At 40.0% G+C, this 16,251-nt stretch overlaps 1 protein-coding gene across 1 annotated transcript in view; it reads right to left on the reverse strand.

The window, feature by feature from the left end:
- Positions 1-12,742, reverse strand: part of eEF2 (eukaryotic translation elongation factor 2) — a 173,149-nt gene extending 160,407 nt beyond the window's left edge. Inside the window, exons 1-3 of the mRNA XM_067145871.2 lie at positions 12,618-12,742; positions 11,624-11,838; positions 11,350-11,543 (exon numbers count right to left, since the gene is read on the reverse strand). Coding sequence (XP_067001972.1) covers positions 11,350-11,543; positions 11,624-11,838; positions 12,618-12,620 — 412 coding nt within the window. The 5' untranslated portion in view covers positions 12,621-12,742. The remainder of the gene's footprint in view (positions 1-11,349; positions 11,544-11,623; positions 11,839-12,617) is intronic.
- Between the last annotated feature and the right edge of the window lie 3,509 nt (positions 12,743-16,251).

A 16,251-nucleotide genomic window follows, 5' to 3' on the forward strand; every position in this document is an offset into this window, starting at 1 on the left:
GTAAAAAGAAAAATGCATACAAATATTACTACCAGTCAAGTGATAACTCGGAAAGCGGTGATTCAGATCACGCTCAAAACCGAATTGTTCAAGCTGAAAGGTAAGTTGATATTAGTATTGTTATAACTATCAGCATAACAAATATGGTGAAGTTCCTTGATTTATACCGTATTCAAATTATGATTCCTCACATCGGCTGAATACTGACGAGTTTTCAATTCTTCTCGTACAGCCGTAGACATAGTAAAATGTAAAGCGTGGTATCATTGAGGACACGACAACCAAGGTAAAAGCCTACTATGGCCAGATAATGCGTCCTCAGGTACTGATGGCATCAGGGAGTGGACTGTAGCAGACTGGGAAGATGACACCTGGTTGGATTGCTCGCATTACCCCTTGAAAGAAAATCCAGGACTTACTCCATATTCATAGCGGTATGAAACTGACGACAGTGTAACGAGTGCGTGGCGTTTTTTGTTGACAAATAAATATTGAAACTCATAAATCAATGTACAGAAACAGAGGCAAAAGGATAATAATGAGTAACCGTGCGTATCGAGAACGAAGATATAATAATTTCAATAGCGGTCAAAGTGACCGCGTCGGCGGTTCCAGGTATATAATATATTCCGGCGGTTCTAGTGTTAATGACAGAATCATCCACTTAACACTTAAGGCAGCACCATGTAAACTCCATATCATTTAAGTGTATGCGCCAACATCCATTTCGAGCGAAGAAGAAATCGAGAAATTCTATGGAGAATTAGATGATGTAATGAAGAATATCCCAAGTAAGGAAATATCAGTGGTTCTTGGAGACTTTAATGCAAAGATCGGAGAAACTACAACTGTCGGTGAGTTTAGACACATCGTGGGCCGTCATGGCATTGGAAAGCGAAGTGATAGAGAGAGGCTATTACAGTTTTCTATGGAATGTGAATTATGTGTAACCAACACATTCTTTCAACATCATATTCGTTGACTGTATACATGGTGCACCCCTGTTTGTCTTCGTAGAAATCTGATTGTTAACCTAATGAGCAGTACTGCCGTCTATTTACGGCAGTGTTGTGTGTGGCCCACGGGAGTACTGCCGTCTATTTACGTTCTCGAAGTTTGCACCTGAACAGTACCGTTCTTTATTCACGTTTCATGTTGAATGTTTGAAACCGTTTCATGACATCATACTGGAAGGTTTATAGAACAAAGTTGGGGATGTTTAACATGCTCAGTGAACATTATTCCGTGTTTTATCACATCTAGTATGTTCTGCAATGAAGTTCTGTCGAAGCATCCGTACTTACGTAACCTAAATTCTTACGCGATTGTGCTAAAAATTACACCACCACCCAGGAACTATTTTCTTTTGTTGTTTCCACTGAGTGCATTGCATGACTATTCCTTGACAATACACATTTTTCGTTTCCCCCATGTTTAGTTTCCGTAGAAACAACCACTCTCTGATAATTAACAAATACACGTTGCAATGGCGGGATGGAATCAAGGATGCGAAATTGCTCCGCAAGATATAAGTAATATTTTGACTGATGATGAAATTGATATTTATGATAGTGATAGTATTGTGTGTCCAATGAGAGTGAAATTGGTTATTCCTCGGAAGACGACAATAAGGAAATTGAGGACAAAGCGCAGCGCTCCACTGCCCCAACAAAGGCTAAGCTGTCAGCTGTTGAAACCGAAGGTAGAAAGTGGAGATCAGTAGCCAGGTTTCTTCCTACGCTTTCTGCTCATTTTGATCCAAATTCAGGGGTTAGTGATAATTTTCATTTGAATGATAATGACAATAATTCAAGACTTGATGTGCCGATTTTCAAGAAAGTTGTTGATCGTAATGTTATGAACTTCATAGTGTCAGAAATGAACAAGTACTACTTATTCGTTATGGAAAAATCCAGACGTGAAGGAAAAGCCTAAGTTACATAAGTGGCAGGGCATAACCTAGAGACTATGTTTTACTGGCAAGTGTTTCGTTTTGTTTATTGTTTGAACTGGGAAGGATACGGAAATTGAACAATATGAAAAACTTGACTGTGTGGGTCAATACCATACCTTAGATATTTTTATGGGTGAAACTGTTGTAAAATCAAGTAAGTGTGTTATAAATGGTACAAACTATCACATATAGAGAGTAATTATATTTTTGTTAATTTTACTATTGCTTTCAATATTTTGAGAAAAATATTTCTACGCAACTGATTTAAATTGAAGGTATCAGTTACGCACCGTAAATGTAAATCATGTAAACTTAACAGAGAAAAGTTAGAATTAAAATAACTTAAAAATTAATTCAAAATTTTCAAAAACTTGCTGATCAAAAGGTTAACAATTGCTGGAAATCCTCTACCAACGCAAAAACATACCCTGGTGCAGATTGTGGCACATATCACCAACTACTTTTTATGGTGTTCCGGTTGAAACTCAAGAGGTATGCGCGGTGTACCTTGTAAAATGCAAAAGATGGAAGATGAAAACGTAAGGAATTTTGGTGTGGAAATCCAAAATGTTGTTTTGAACACTAGAAGGGAGCAGAGTACCATGAAGGGTCCACATGGGAAGACCTCAAACAAAATATAGTGACCATTGCAATGAAACATTCTTCTCCAATACAGAGTCATCGTAAGTGTGGGATCAGTAATCATACGTGGCAGCTCACAGCGAAAACAACTGAAAGAAACAGGCTTGCGCATTCAAGACAGATACTTTGAGCTGTGTCATGAAATTCAACGTAATTGCCGCTTAGACAAACATAAGTATCTGTCAGGAATCTGTAAAGAAATTGAAGTTCATGGCCATCACAATAAGACAACATATATACCGTAAAGTAAAACAGCTGTCAAATAAATACAAACCTCATGTATGGTCCATAGAAGATTCTTAATGGCCATAGCATACACGATTTTGAAATTGTATTGAATAGATTGAAACAGTACTATGAGGAGTTGTATAAAGAAGAGACACTACAGCCGATGATTGAATGGCGAGATTTTGAACAAGAAACAGACATCTTACTTCAGGAAACAAAAATGGCAATCACATCGTTGCGACCACACAAAGCACCGGGTTCTGACAACATAAAAGCTGAACTACTGAAAGAGACTAGCGATATTGTTGCGCAAATTATCGCAGACATTTGCAATAAAATATGGAGAAATGGCAAATGGCCAGCTGACTGGGTTACATCCATCTTCACCCCCTTGCATAAAAAGGGCTCAACAATGAAATGTGATAACTATAGGACTTTATCGTTAATCTCACATGCTAGCAAGATCATGTATATCATGAAAGACAAACTCCACAATTATATTCGTTCACAGATTCCCCCTGAACAAGATGGTTTAGTCACAGGAAAAGGCGCAAGAGAACAGCTGTTGAACATCCGACAACTAATCGAAAAGAGCAGAGAATTCCAGCTTCCTATGATCATTTGCTTTCTAGACTATAGGAAAGCCTTTTGACTGTGTTCAATGGAAGAAACTTTGGCTAGTGTTATTGGAAATGGGAGTTCCAAAACATATCAGGTTGATAAAGAATCTATATGAGTCTAACACAGCAGTTGTCAGGATGAATGGCAAGATGTCTGAAATCTTCAAGACACAAAGGAGCGTTCGCCAAGGCTGTATATTGTCACCCCAGCTTTTAAATATTTACGGCGAGTACATCATGAGAACTGCATTGGCTGGATGGACTTGTGGATTTCTTATAGGTGGTACAAAGATACTGAATCTCCAATATGCATTTGACACTACTGATTGCCATGGACAAGACAGAAATGACAAGATCTTTCAGACCATAACAGAACAGAGCATCAGTTTGGGTTTACAGATCAACATGCAAAACACAAAAATTATGGTAGTTGATAGGCCCGGCAAGCTGAACAAAGTGCCTTCAGTGAAATGGAAATGTTGTACCTGGGTGCCATTATAACTAGCAACAACAGCTGTGAAACAGTGATCAGGAGAAGGATTGCCATGGCCAAGAACATCATGTCCCAGTTATCTCATATTTGGAAGGATCGCTCCATTTCTGTAAAGCTAAAGATGAGACTAGTAGAGACACTGACATTCTCTCTTCCTCTATGGTGCTGTAACGTGAACTTTACAAGCTTCAGATTTTAATAAGATCAACTCATTCAAGATGTGGTGCTGGAGAAGAATGCTTCGCATTCCTTGGACAGCATTTCGAATCAACGAATCCATCCTCAAGGAGCTGAACATCAGTACCAGGTTATTGGCAAAATGTCAACAGACAGTTCTCCAATTCTTAGGTCATATTGTGCGTCCTGGAGAAGGAAGCCTTATATCACATAATCTTGGGAAACGTGCCTGGAAAGAAGGAGCATGGGTGAGCACCTATACGCTCGACAGATGGCATAAAACATGCAACAAAGACATCGTTCATACAATCCACCCGTATAGCAGAAGACTACGGAGGATGGAAACGGGTCCAAAGAAATATCTTCAGAGAACACGATCCTCAGGACTGAGGGACCGGTATAGACAGACAGTGGATAAGAAAAATGATTGTGACATCATAACACTGCCTGTACCTCTATAAACAACACATGTACACCTGCGAGAATGTGACGTAAGCCAGGGCCGCCAACCCTTCCTCGCGGAAGGAACGTAACATCCTCGGTCCTTATGAGCTTCGGTTCATCTAAATATTCAAATATGTGTGGCTCGTAATGGATTACTCAAAAAATGCATAAACATTGCGAATAAACATTGTGAAATTTTTCAAGTAAAACTAGTGGGGACCTGCTTTCTTTGTTAATAAACAGGTAAGTATTGGCGTTAGGGGTTGAAGGAAATCGCCAAGTGGTTACGTTCGTTACGATGGTACTTTTCGTGCGCATGTGTAGATCGAAGGTGGAGGGGCGGTTACCTGCAGCCATTACCATGTGGTCGTGATAGTGGTACCATTACAGTCAATTCAAGTTTTGATATTAATTTAATTAATGGCTCGTATATGCACATTCCAGGCTCCATGGCTCAGGCGGCAGAGCATCGGCCTCTCACTGCTGAGTTCCGTGGTTCAAATCCCAGTCACTCCAGGTGAGATTTGTGCTGGATAAAGCGGAGGTGGGACAGACTTTTGTCCGGGTACTCTAGTTTGCTGTCATATTTCATTGCAGCAACACACTCCAATATCATTTCATCTGTCGGCTTCTACAGCCGGCACAATTCCTATCCTTGCTGCCAGAAAACCTGTAGAGTAAACCAAGGCGTGACACAGCACGTGAGGTAACCCTGTTTGTGTGCAAGACAAACAACAGTTTACTGTCAAAATGCACTCCTAAGTCTTTTTGATTGTCAACAAGTGCAATCGGTTGGGTCAGTAGGTGATTTTCTTGTAGAACAGGATTTACGAAGTGTGAACGAAATAGTGGAACACTTGGAGGGATGAGGTTTAAGACGTCATGTAGTACACCAACCTGACAGTGAATAAAGTTCATTTTGCAATTGGATTGTATCTGTGGGAGAATCGATCTGGGCAAAACTATAGAAAGCGGTACTCAAAGTTTAGTAACACGCGCCACCACTATGTGGTGCACGCCAGTTCACTGTCGCACTAGCAGCGCTGAGAGGAACGACAATGCTGCCAACTGTTAGTTTGATATGGCTATACTTTTTTCTTGCCGTGCGGACAGTATGCGCTGCGGCGATAGAAAAGAGCCTCTCGAAGGGAGTGTGGCAATGGTTGGTAACAAATTCTCGGCCTCATCCTAGGTGTTACCGGCATCATCCTCTTCGTTATGTGAAGAAATCACCGTTATAAGCAATGAAGTATGGCGTCTAAAACAGTCTTTCTGGTTATAAAAGTAGATGTACTTCTAGGGGCGGGCGGGAGGGTCCCTGTCAAGCGTATTGAGCACGTCTCTCTTCCACGCTCATACAAGGTAAACTTGGAAACATTTCAAGTAACATTCTATGTAATAATCCTCGAGTACCGGTTTCTATATTTTTACCTTGATCTGCTTGAAGATTTTGCAATCATCTGCAAAGAGAAGGATTTCACATGAATGGTGGGAAACAGTATCAATAAGGTCATCAATAAACAAGGCAAAAAGTGGACCTAGGACACTGCCCTGCAGGACATCAGAGAGGGTGGTGGGAGAAGAACTGCATCCATCAAGGACCTTAATATACTTTTAGAAGAGATGTGTCCATTACGAATACCAAGGGAACCACCGAGCCCGCCCGAAAAGGTAAATTTACTTTTATAACCTAATGAAAGATTTCACGTGCCATTGACCTTAGCCGGCTGGCTAGGAACACGGCCATTGGGCGATATGACGTCATTCCCAGTATTCCTAACTCGTTGCTTCAAACCTGTGCAATATAAAAACACGGCAAGAAAAAAGTGCGATATAGTAGTTGTAACCTATCTTTGCAAATCCAGGCCAAGCTCTTATGAGAACAATGGCACCCTTCCATACTTTGTATAGGCTCTTGTCGCCGCGGCGCATACTGCCTGCACGGCAAGGAAAAAATGTAATTTAGTAGCTGTAACCTATCTTTGCAAATCCAGGCCAAGCTCTGTCATGAGAACAGTGGCTCCCTTCGGGGACAACACTCCCTTTGGGAGGCTCTTAACTATCGCCGCGGCGCATACTGCGCGCACAGCTAGAAAAAAAGTTTAATTTAGTGGTTGTAACCTATGGACATTTCCTTAACAGTTGATAACAGCAAGCGGAGAGAGTAGAGTGCCTACACTGTAGGTGGATCGGCACAAGGTTACACTTGACAGTTGTAATTCATGTTGGCATGTCTACAAAAATGAAGAAACGTCACCCGTCAATCAGAATCACCAATTACTACTTTTTATGTCAGATACAGTTATGCATTTTATTCATGTTAATTCTTATTTCATTCCGTATAGTGCTTATCTTTTATTTGCTTAGACAAGACTCTTATAGCATGATAACGATGTAATATGTTGGAAATCATTATAATTTTACCTTCCGCAGGCCAGCACTCGCTACATTCCGCTGCGCGCTGTACGACTGTTGTTCGTTTGCACACTCTGGCAGAATGTTGTCGAGAGGTGATCAGGGCTGCCAACCTCTGTACATAGTAACTAATGAGTGTTCTATCTTTCTTTCTTATAAGGAAGGCAGGCAGGCAGGCACGCAGGCAGGCAGGAAGGAAGAAAGGAAGAAATAATGTAGAAGACCACTGGTCTGGACAGTTAGGATTCTTGCCGTGGACAAGACCATTGGTCTGGATAGTTAGGATTCTTGCCGTTCACAAGACCACTGGTCTGGGCGGTTAGAAGCCGCAAAGCGGCGTTAGGCAGCTAGTTTCGTGAGGAAACACAATTGCTGTGGATAAGACCATTGGTCTGGTAAGTATTGAATTAAATTACTGCTGTTGTGTATTTCACATTGTTTCCTTTACATGGTCTTTTCTTTGTGCTTTTATTCATCCGGGGTTGGTAACACAATGTACCTATCAGCATTGATGGCAATGACGTCACACTCCATTCGCTTTCACCAATGAGAATGCGAGTAGTAATGCTAGCCATGGCCAATGGCGGCTGCTCCTCTTATTAGGCTATAAAAGTAAATGTATTTCTGGGGGCGGGATGGTGGGTTCATAGACATCGCAATGAACGCATCTCTCCTCTACAAGGTATTCCAAGTAAGATTTGCATTATTTTAGCTTCCTTATAATGTTATGAACTCTGGGCTGCGGAAGGAAAAATTTTGGCTGGAAATCTTAAGTGGAATACCTTGCAGAGGAGAGGTGTTCACTACGACAGTTAAGAACCCACCCACCGTCCCCCAGAAGTAATTTTGCTTTTATAACAAAAAATATTTAAAGTTTAAGTGAGCCACAAAAATAATACAAACTATTTTCAGTTGATCGTTGTTGGCAGTATAGTGGTGCCATTCATATCCAGCTTGACTACGGTATTGAAGTGTTGCCATTTTGTCTGTCTTCGCTAGCAAGCGGTCGGGTGAGATTTTTGCGCGTTTGTGAAAGTTTTGTTTTCTTTGTGAGACAATTGTGAAATTTTATTTTAACGAATTCAGTGTGATGTCATGGAAACGACAACACAGTTATGAACCGCCAAGTGATAATCCTTTGCGCCACGGAGTGGCCCTTAATAGTCGGGCATTAGAATCAGCGCGGAGAACTCGTGAGTTTTACGAGAGGGAGAGGAAATTTGTACACTTGTATAGCCGTCTCTGTTCCTGTAGATCAAGTTGTGGAACACATTATCTCAAACATTACAACTTTCAAAGCGTAGGGCCTACTGCTATTCAGACAGGCATTCGCCTCCAAGAACAGAAGGAAAAAGGGACTGGGGAACATAGCAGTAGCGGAAACGAGGCTGATAGTAGGGACTTGTTTCACAGCACTTCAAGAAAGAAATGAATTAAGCTATCTCTACGTTTCCTGTATCTTACCTATTGTTGAATACGCCTCTCTAGTCTGGTCCATTTCTGCTTCTTCAAATCTCAGCCACCTTGACTGTGTACAATCTTTTTTCTGTGCTATAGTCAGAGCCAAGGTCCTGCATGTCACAACTTAAGCACTATCCAAGTGCTTGGGAAACAAACTCAAGACTCTTTCTACTCCGAGGAAAGTAGACGACCTAAAGCTGGTATACAAAGCAGCTAATGGTCTGTTCAGGTCTCCACTTTCAGTTTCCTTATTTCCGCTCCACGTCCCATCCCGTAGTACCAGAATGAAGACCCTATTGCACATTCCTTACTCCCGGCTTTCTCTCACCCCAAGATCCCTTTCTTTCTGTACGTATTCCAGCAATGTTTAATACATTATCTCTTGATTTACTAGTTTCATTTCCGTATTGATAGTTCACTTATGTATAGACAAGAAAAGGTTCCACCTTACCAATACAATTTTATTACCGTAAGTTAGCTTACAGGACCGGTTTCGACCTTAGTCATCAGCTGTATAGCTGCCTCTGTGGATCCGTGGTAGAGTGTCGGCCTCCGGATCCCAAGATAGCGGGTTCAAACCCGGCAGAGGTAGTCGGATTTTTGAAGGGCGGAAAAAAGTCCATTCGACACTCATGTCGTACGATGTCGGCATGTAAAAGATCTCTGGTGATACATTTGGTATTTACCTGACAAAATTAATTAAATCTCAGCCATAGACGCCCAAGAGAGATCCGGTTTACTCTAGGTCCGCTAGATGGCAGACAGAGTAAACCGGAACGTCGAAATTGACGAGCAGACAGCGTCAATTCGAAATGTCTGCAAACGGTAGCTGAGGCCATACGATTATTATTATTATCAGCTGTATATGCATTCCTTTACGTGTGTCAAGCATTAGTTAGTATGCCTTTTTCTAAAGGGAAATGCCGTGGGGAAGCATCGTGTCTAAGTGGCCAAACTGGGCATGCTGAGTGTAAAATGGTTATATACTATAATTCAGGTATCTAGGTATAGAGCTATCACCTTAAGACTAGAATTTGTTTGTGGAACCTAACTTAAGCTTGAATTTAAATTACAAATACATTAAACACATTGAAATATACAGTATATATTAAAATCACATTAAAATAGACAGTACATGTTAAAATCCTTTAAAATAATGAATATAAACATTTCATAGAGATGAATGCGTCTTGCGGGTATTTTTGTTCTCGTTTTGAGTCCAATGAGGAATGAGAAAATCCAGGAAGAAATTGGAGTGGAAAAAATGAATGACAATAGAGAAGAGCCGACTAAGATGGTTTGGGCACATAAAGCGAATGAGCAATGAAAGAATGCCAAAAAAGGTGATGGAAATGCAAATCCAAGGAAGGAGAGGCCGTGGACGACCACGATTGAGATGGAAGGATACCATCCAATGCAGCATTATCCCTTTCAGACCTGAAAGAAAACTGGCGGTGTCAAAACGTCAAAAACTTACTAAAATGCTCTCAAATACTTGTTCTTACAGTTTATTTTACAAAATAAGAACTATCGGCTGAAAAACAGAGCCCACACAATAGTGCGTGTCAGGACTTCATTCACTACTGGCAAAAAATAAAAAATTCAACTCAGTACATGTGCATATTCACATGTACATGATCAAATGTCCTATTTTACAGTGTGGAACGATTTTAAACAGTTAAAATCTTATACATTACATTTCTCATGTAGAGTAGATTTCTTTCTCAGTCCTTTTTGCGACAGCACCCAGCACTCCAGCATGCATTGGCTGTAAGGAAACCTAGCCCGCACATATGTGCGTATCAACATTCAAAACCTCATGGTATTACGTACGATGTTGAAAGTACACAATTTACGTTTGCTACACAATCTACACACTTCATAGATTATATTCTGATATTCAGTAAAGCTTCTAGATTAATATGAATGCAATAAATAAATACCTACTTTAGGCATTACTGCTTCCCGCCATATTGCTAATGAACTGTATTTTTAAACTCTTTTTCGTGCCCCCTGGTAGTCAAGTACAAAGTAAAAACAGCTGAAGTACATGCTACGTGTCCCGTACAAGCACTGCAGTCCAGTCTAGCGCCAAGAAAATGTCAAATAAGCTCAGACATAAAGAAAATACGAACCCGCACAATTGTGCGTACACGGTCTGAAAGAGATATAGAAAGCCTGGATTGGGACAGTGTTGGAGGAGGAGTGGTGAAAAGACAGAAGAAAGTGGAGAGGAACCATATTTGCCCCTACCCGGCTACAGCTGGATAAAGGGAAATGACGATCTATTGTACATAGCTCGGATCTTTTTAATTCAGTGTTATACTGTTGCTGATCCTGAATAAATAAATAATTTGTATACATTACGTCGTGAAGTTCTGTGTTATAAACTGGAGTGCCTACACTAGGTTTGTACCGTGCAAAGTATATCGCAAGTAACACAAAAATTATTTTTGTTGTAAGAAAAATAGCATAATCCATCAACAAATTATATTGAGTTATGGGCACAAGTCAACAACTCACCCTACCAAGCAACATCAAAGCAAAGGTGAACCAAGACCTAACACACCAAGTGTAAAATGAACAGAAAAACATAATGAAACGCTATGGTGCAGTAGAATTCATAGTTGTAATGTAGCAATGTATAGTACGCGAAGCTTTTCTTGAGCCCTGAACTCCATAGTGCATAATGGGAACTAGGGCTCAAGAAAAAGTTTGCATATTATACAAATTTTTCTAGCAAGAATGTCATTTATTTACCACTGATTTTACTCTTAATTTGCGTAAAAGGAACTATCTTCTATTTAGCACAAAAATTATAATGTAACGTCGCGGATAAGATTCGTTCATGTAACAAAAAATCCAAGAATCATGCATGCAAAGAGTTACAAATAAACAGAAAACTTAACACTTACCAGATACACAATCTACTACAACCAGCGCACCATCAGTGACACGCAGAGCCGCAGTTACTTCACTGGAGAAATCTACGTGTCCAGGGGAATCGATCAAATTGATCAAGAATCCCTTCTCATTCTTGTCACGCTGATCAGGGTTGGTGATGAAAACCAAATCCTTATCTTCCAGTTCGAAGAACATAGATATAGCCCTGAGAAAACATTAGATTTATGAGCACTATAACCTTTTACAGCAAATGCAAACATACAAATTAAATAAACAAAATCTTACGTTGATTTGATGGTAATACAGCGTTCTTGTTCATCTTTCCGAGTATCAGTGAAGCGCGTTTCACCTGCTTTAGCACTTGCTATAATTCCTGCTTTGGACACCAGGGAGTCTGTTAAGGTCGATTTGCCATGATCCACATGAGCGATTACGGACATGTTGCGAATATTTCGCTTCTTGTCCATCATCACTCGGATCTGGTCCACCGTAAACGTCACCTAAAAAGGATAAATATAATAAATTAGAATAGGCACTATCATATTTAAAAAATTAGAATGGGTACTATTACGTACTATTTGAACACTATAACGGAAGTTCATTACACGGATTTCTACAGGAGGAAATAAGAGCGCCTACGTTTCTGTATAAGCAAATAAATTACCATCGTATTCAAGCTGTGCTCAAACTCTCCGACATGCAACAGGCAAAAAACCAAACAATATATAAAAGTTCACATTTCCTCCCCCGAAATAAACTAAAATACTGTCTCGGAATATAAAGGGTCAAGTTCAACATTGATAAACAACTTGTATTTGAAGTAAGCATATGTCATGATCGGAAGCTATTGCTTAACACGTTCAGCTTTAAATCTTAACAACTCGCTGTACGCAAAACGAAGAGACGGCTGAATTACCCGCACTAAATTTGCAAGAAACTATGCAAACATCCAAAGCATGGTTAATGGGTGACCTCGACGTACCATACACAGCAAGACTGGGGGGCATATAATTTCTACAAAAATTGTAACAACCAAGCAATCTGAACATTAAATGTTATGTTCAATGGAAAATAAATTCATTTTAATTCCAAACAGAAAATGAGCACAACGTTCTCAGACAGTCACTGACATTTGCTCAAAGTGCAGTGTGCGACCTGTCTCATTCCGGTCTTATTTCACAAAACTGGTCAGTCCTCAGATTCGATACAATTGAGTGAATATGATCCCCAAGAAGTAAAGTACTTATAAAAACACAAGAAATAGGTATTTGACACTTACCATTTTGGATGATAACCGATTTCCTTAGTCAAGTAATTTTACAACGACCCAACAATGGCGGACTCCCTGTGAAAAGGACTAATGCCACGGTGCGCGAAACGTCAGAGAGTTTTATGCCAGAGAAGAATGTTACCATAAGTGGTGCAATCTAGCGCAACGAGAGACAACCTTATTTTAAGTTACAAAGCTCTCCACCAGGGCGAAGTTACAGATTCCATCGGTATCGGCGATCAATCCGTTAATAGTACTGTACATTAACAACACCATACGCAATAGCTATTCTTAATAAAATTTTGCTCGACAAATAATAATTTATTAAGGTGCGCTCGAAAGAGCATTACTTAACCTAGTAAAAACATTTACAAAATAGCATTTTTTTAATTTTTTATTCTCAGTTCAGAGCTTTAGAGTTTTCCCTACTATATTCGGTGGTTGATTTCACCCTTTTCGGACATTCCGTTATATGATATAGACTGCACTTCTGACCACAGAGGTTGCAAACGCACTCATTGTTTGGGTTATGAAAGGTGGTATTCCTGCAGATACAGTGATGAAAGCCATGTATGGCCAGCCTAGACAAAAAACACATGGTACGTCGAGGTCACCCATTAACCATGCTTTGGATGTTTGCATTAGTTTCTTGCAAATTTACCAAACATGGAAATGCCAACAAATATAAAAATTGCAGGCAAGCATTCAAAGATTTCATAATGTCATCTATATAATATGTTAGTCTTAATGCCGGTCTCCACTGATAAACATTTAACACCAACATGTTACAATTGACATGTATATTGTGATTGTGTGTTCCAATTGACTTTGCATGGTAACTCAGAATGTAGAGGTTAACACTTTTAACATGTTGGCATGTTTTCCGCTTCAAGTAGAAAACACTGTAGAACTGTAGAAGTATTGTAAGGAAAGGAATAGAATTAAGTAATTTAATAGATATATATTTACCAGATATTGTAATAGGAGTTGAATCATGGCCGAGAAATGATATAATGGATGCAGAAATTTTCTCACGGCACTGGAGTGTGTATCGTAGAGATAGGATAGGAAGGGTGGGAGGTGGAGTGTTCATTCTGGTGAAAGAAGAATTTGTAAGCTACGAAAAAAATAAAGATGAGACACATGAAATTCTAGGTGTAAGGCTCATTTCTAAAGATAATAGGCAACTTGATATATTTGGAGTGTACAGATCGGGAAAGGGTAGCACTGACGCGGATTCGGAATTATCTGATAGGATAATCAGCTATGTGGGAAACGATATGGAAAGAAATGTGATTGTAGTGGGAGATCTGAATTTGCCAGATGTCAATTGGGAAGGAAATGCAAACGACAGGAAGCATGACCAACAAATGGGAAGGACAGCTGATTCAGAAAGTGATGGAACCAACCAGAGGGGAAAATATCCTGGATGTCGTGCTGATAAAACCAGATGAGCTCTATAGGGAAACTGAAGTAGTAGATGGTGTTAGTGATCATGAAGCTGTTTTTGTTGTAGTTAAAAATAAATGTGATAGAAAGGAAGGTCTTAAAAGTAGGACTGTTAGGCAGTACCATATGGCTGATAAAGCAGGCATGAGGCAGTTTCTAAAAAGTAACTATGATCGATGGAAAACGGTAAATAAAAATGTAAACAGACTCTGGGATGGGTTTAAACAAATTGTTGAGGAATGCGAAAACAGGTTTGTACCTTTAAGGGTGGTAAGGAATGGTAAAGACCCACCTTATTATAATAGAGAAATAAAGAGACTAAGAAGGAGGTGCAGACTGGAAAGAAATAGAGTTAGAAATGGCTGTGGAAGTAAGGAGAAATTGAAGGAACTTACTCGAAAATTGAATCTAGCAAAGAAGGCAGCTAAGGATAACATGATGGCAAGCATAATTGGCAGTCATACAAATTTTAGTGAAAAATGGAAGGGTATGTATAGGTATTTTAAGGCAGAAACAGGTTCCAAGAAGGACATTCCAGGAATAATAAATGAACAAGGGGAGTGTGTATGTGAGGATCTTCAAAAGGCAGAGGTATTCAGTCAGCAGTATGTAAAGATTGTTGGTTACAAGGATGATGTCGAGATAGAGGAGGAGACTAAGGCCAAAGAAGTGGACTCAGATGAAGAGGATTTGGCCTTTGTTATTGCCATTGTTTCTTCTTGTTATGATTTAGAAATGCAGTTCTATTAGACATATATCCTCCCCTCATTCTGCTCATTGCTTCAAAAGCAAACCACTTTGAAGTACCGGTATAAACTTTGTCCGGTCCCGCCCCCGATATTTCTGATTTCTTTTACAATACTCAACTGTACTGGGAGCGGAGGGACGCTAGGTATTTTCGATGCATTCGCGGGAACAATTATAAATAATTTACAGTTCCTGGAAAATGTCGGCTTTCCTCGCTTTATCCCTGCATTCCTTTGATGAGACATTCCACAAACAAGGCCTTTCTATTATATCATTCAGAATAATCTCCTTGCTCCACTCCATTTCTGACTATAAATTTTAGTATAGTGCAGAGAGAACGACACACGTGCGCGTATCGGTACCAGTACTGTATTTGTACGTTATAACAAAGATAATGAGTGTTGCGGAATGTTGTAACTATAATCCTACTTCACGAGAAGCACGTCGTTTGCATCGTTTGGCTATCTGTTAACAATGAAACGGAAAGGAAGTTGCCGAAGCTGTGCCAACATCTCGCGAAATTGATATGATGAACTAAAAAGCAAAAGCAAAGCAAAGTCACCTCCATACAGGCCACGAAGGTCCTTGGAGGAGTGGAAGGTAAAGGCTTCCACCATTGTTAACCTCGGCACGTGATGGCGTAGAGTGGTTAGCTCTACGCCCGGCCGCCTTTGCCCGAAGGAATTAACATGGTACTCATTTTTTGTGTAGGCTGAGTGAACTTCAGGGCCATATGCACCTCCGGAAGTGGAAATCTCGTTTAAAATGTACGACTTCCTGACGGGGATTCGAACCCACGTCCTTCCGGGCGAAACGAGCACGCCTTTACTGCCTCGGCCAGGCAGCCCCTGATGATGAACTACCTATATATATAAGCAAAGAAAGTCAAGTTTAACATGTTTATTAAGTGTGGACACAATGTTAAATGAAACAGTATTCTACATTTAACATTTAACGTGTTGATGGTGTCACCAGTTAACATTTAACACTTTTAACATTTAACAGGTTGTTGTTAATCAGTGGAGACCGGCCTCTAGAATCATACACCGAGGCACTGGGTACCCCAGGGAATATTTATATTCACAATAATTTGATGTTCACAACCCCTATATTTTCCTACTTCCGCGAATTTTCTTTGAACTTCGTATTATCTCAGCTCGTGGACAAATTCCAACGAATGAGACTGCTTGTATATCAAAACCAAGATAAGTTAGAGGCATACAATTCCCTAGTGTGCTGTTAATAAAATTTTATTCCGTGGTAGCCAGTTTGGTTTTCTTACTTTTTCTTTAACATGTATCTTTGTAAACTCCCTGGCACGTAAGCCTGCGCACTAAAGATACAACTTTACTCTTTCTCCCCTGTTAATACTGAAGTCAGTGATGTTAAGTTATTTTCTAATAAGAGGTTACTGCAGCTACTAGCCATTAATCAAAATGAAAATAAA

Source organism: Anabrus simplex, chromosome 4 (assembly GCF_040414725.1).
Source record: "Anabrus simplex isolate iqAnaSimp1 chromosome 4, ASM4041472v1, whole genome shotgun sequence".
Classification (NCBI taxonomy): domain Eukaryota; kingdom Metazoa; phylum Arthropoda; class Insecta; order Orthoptera; family Tettigoniidae; genus Anabrus; species Anabrus simplex.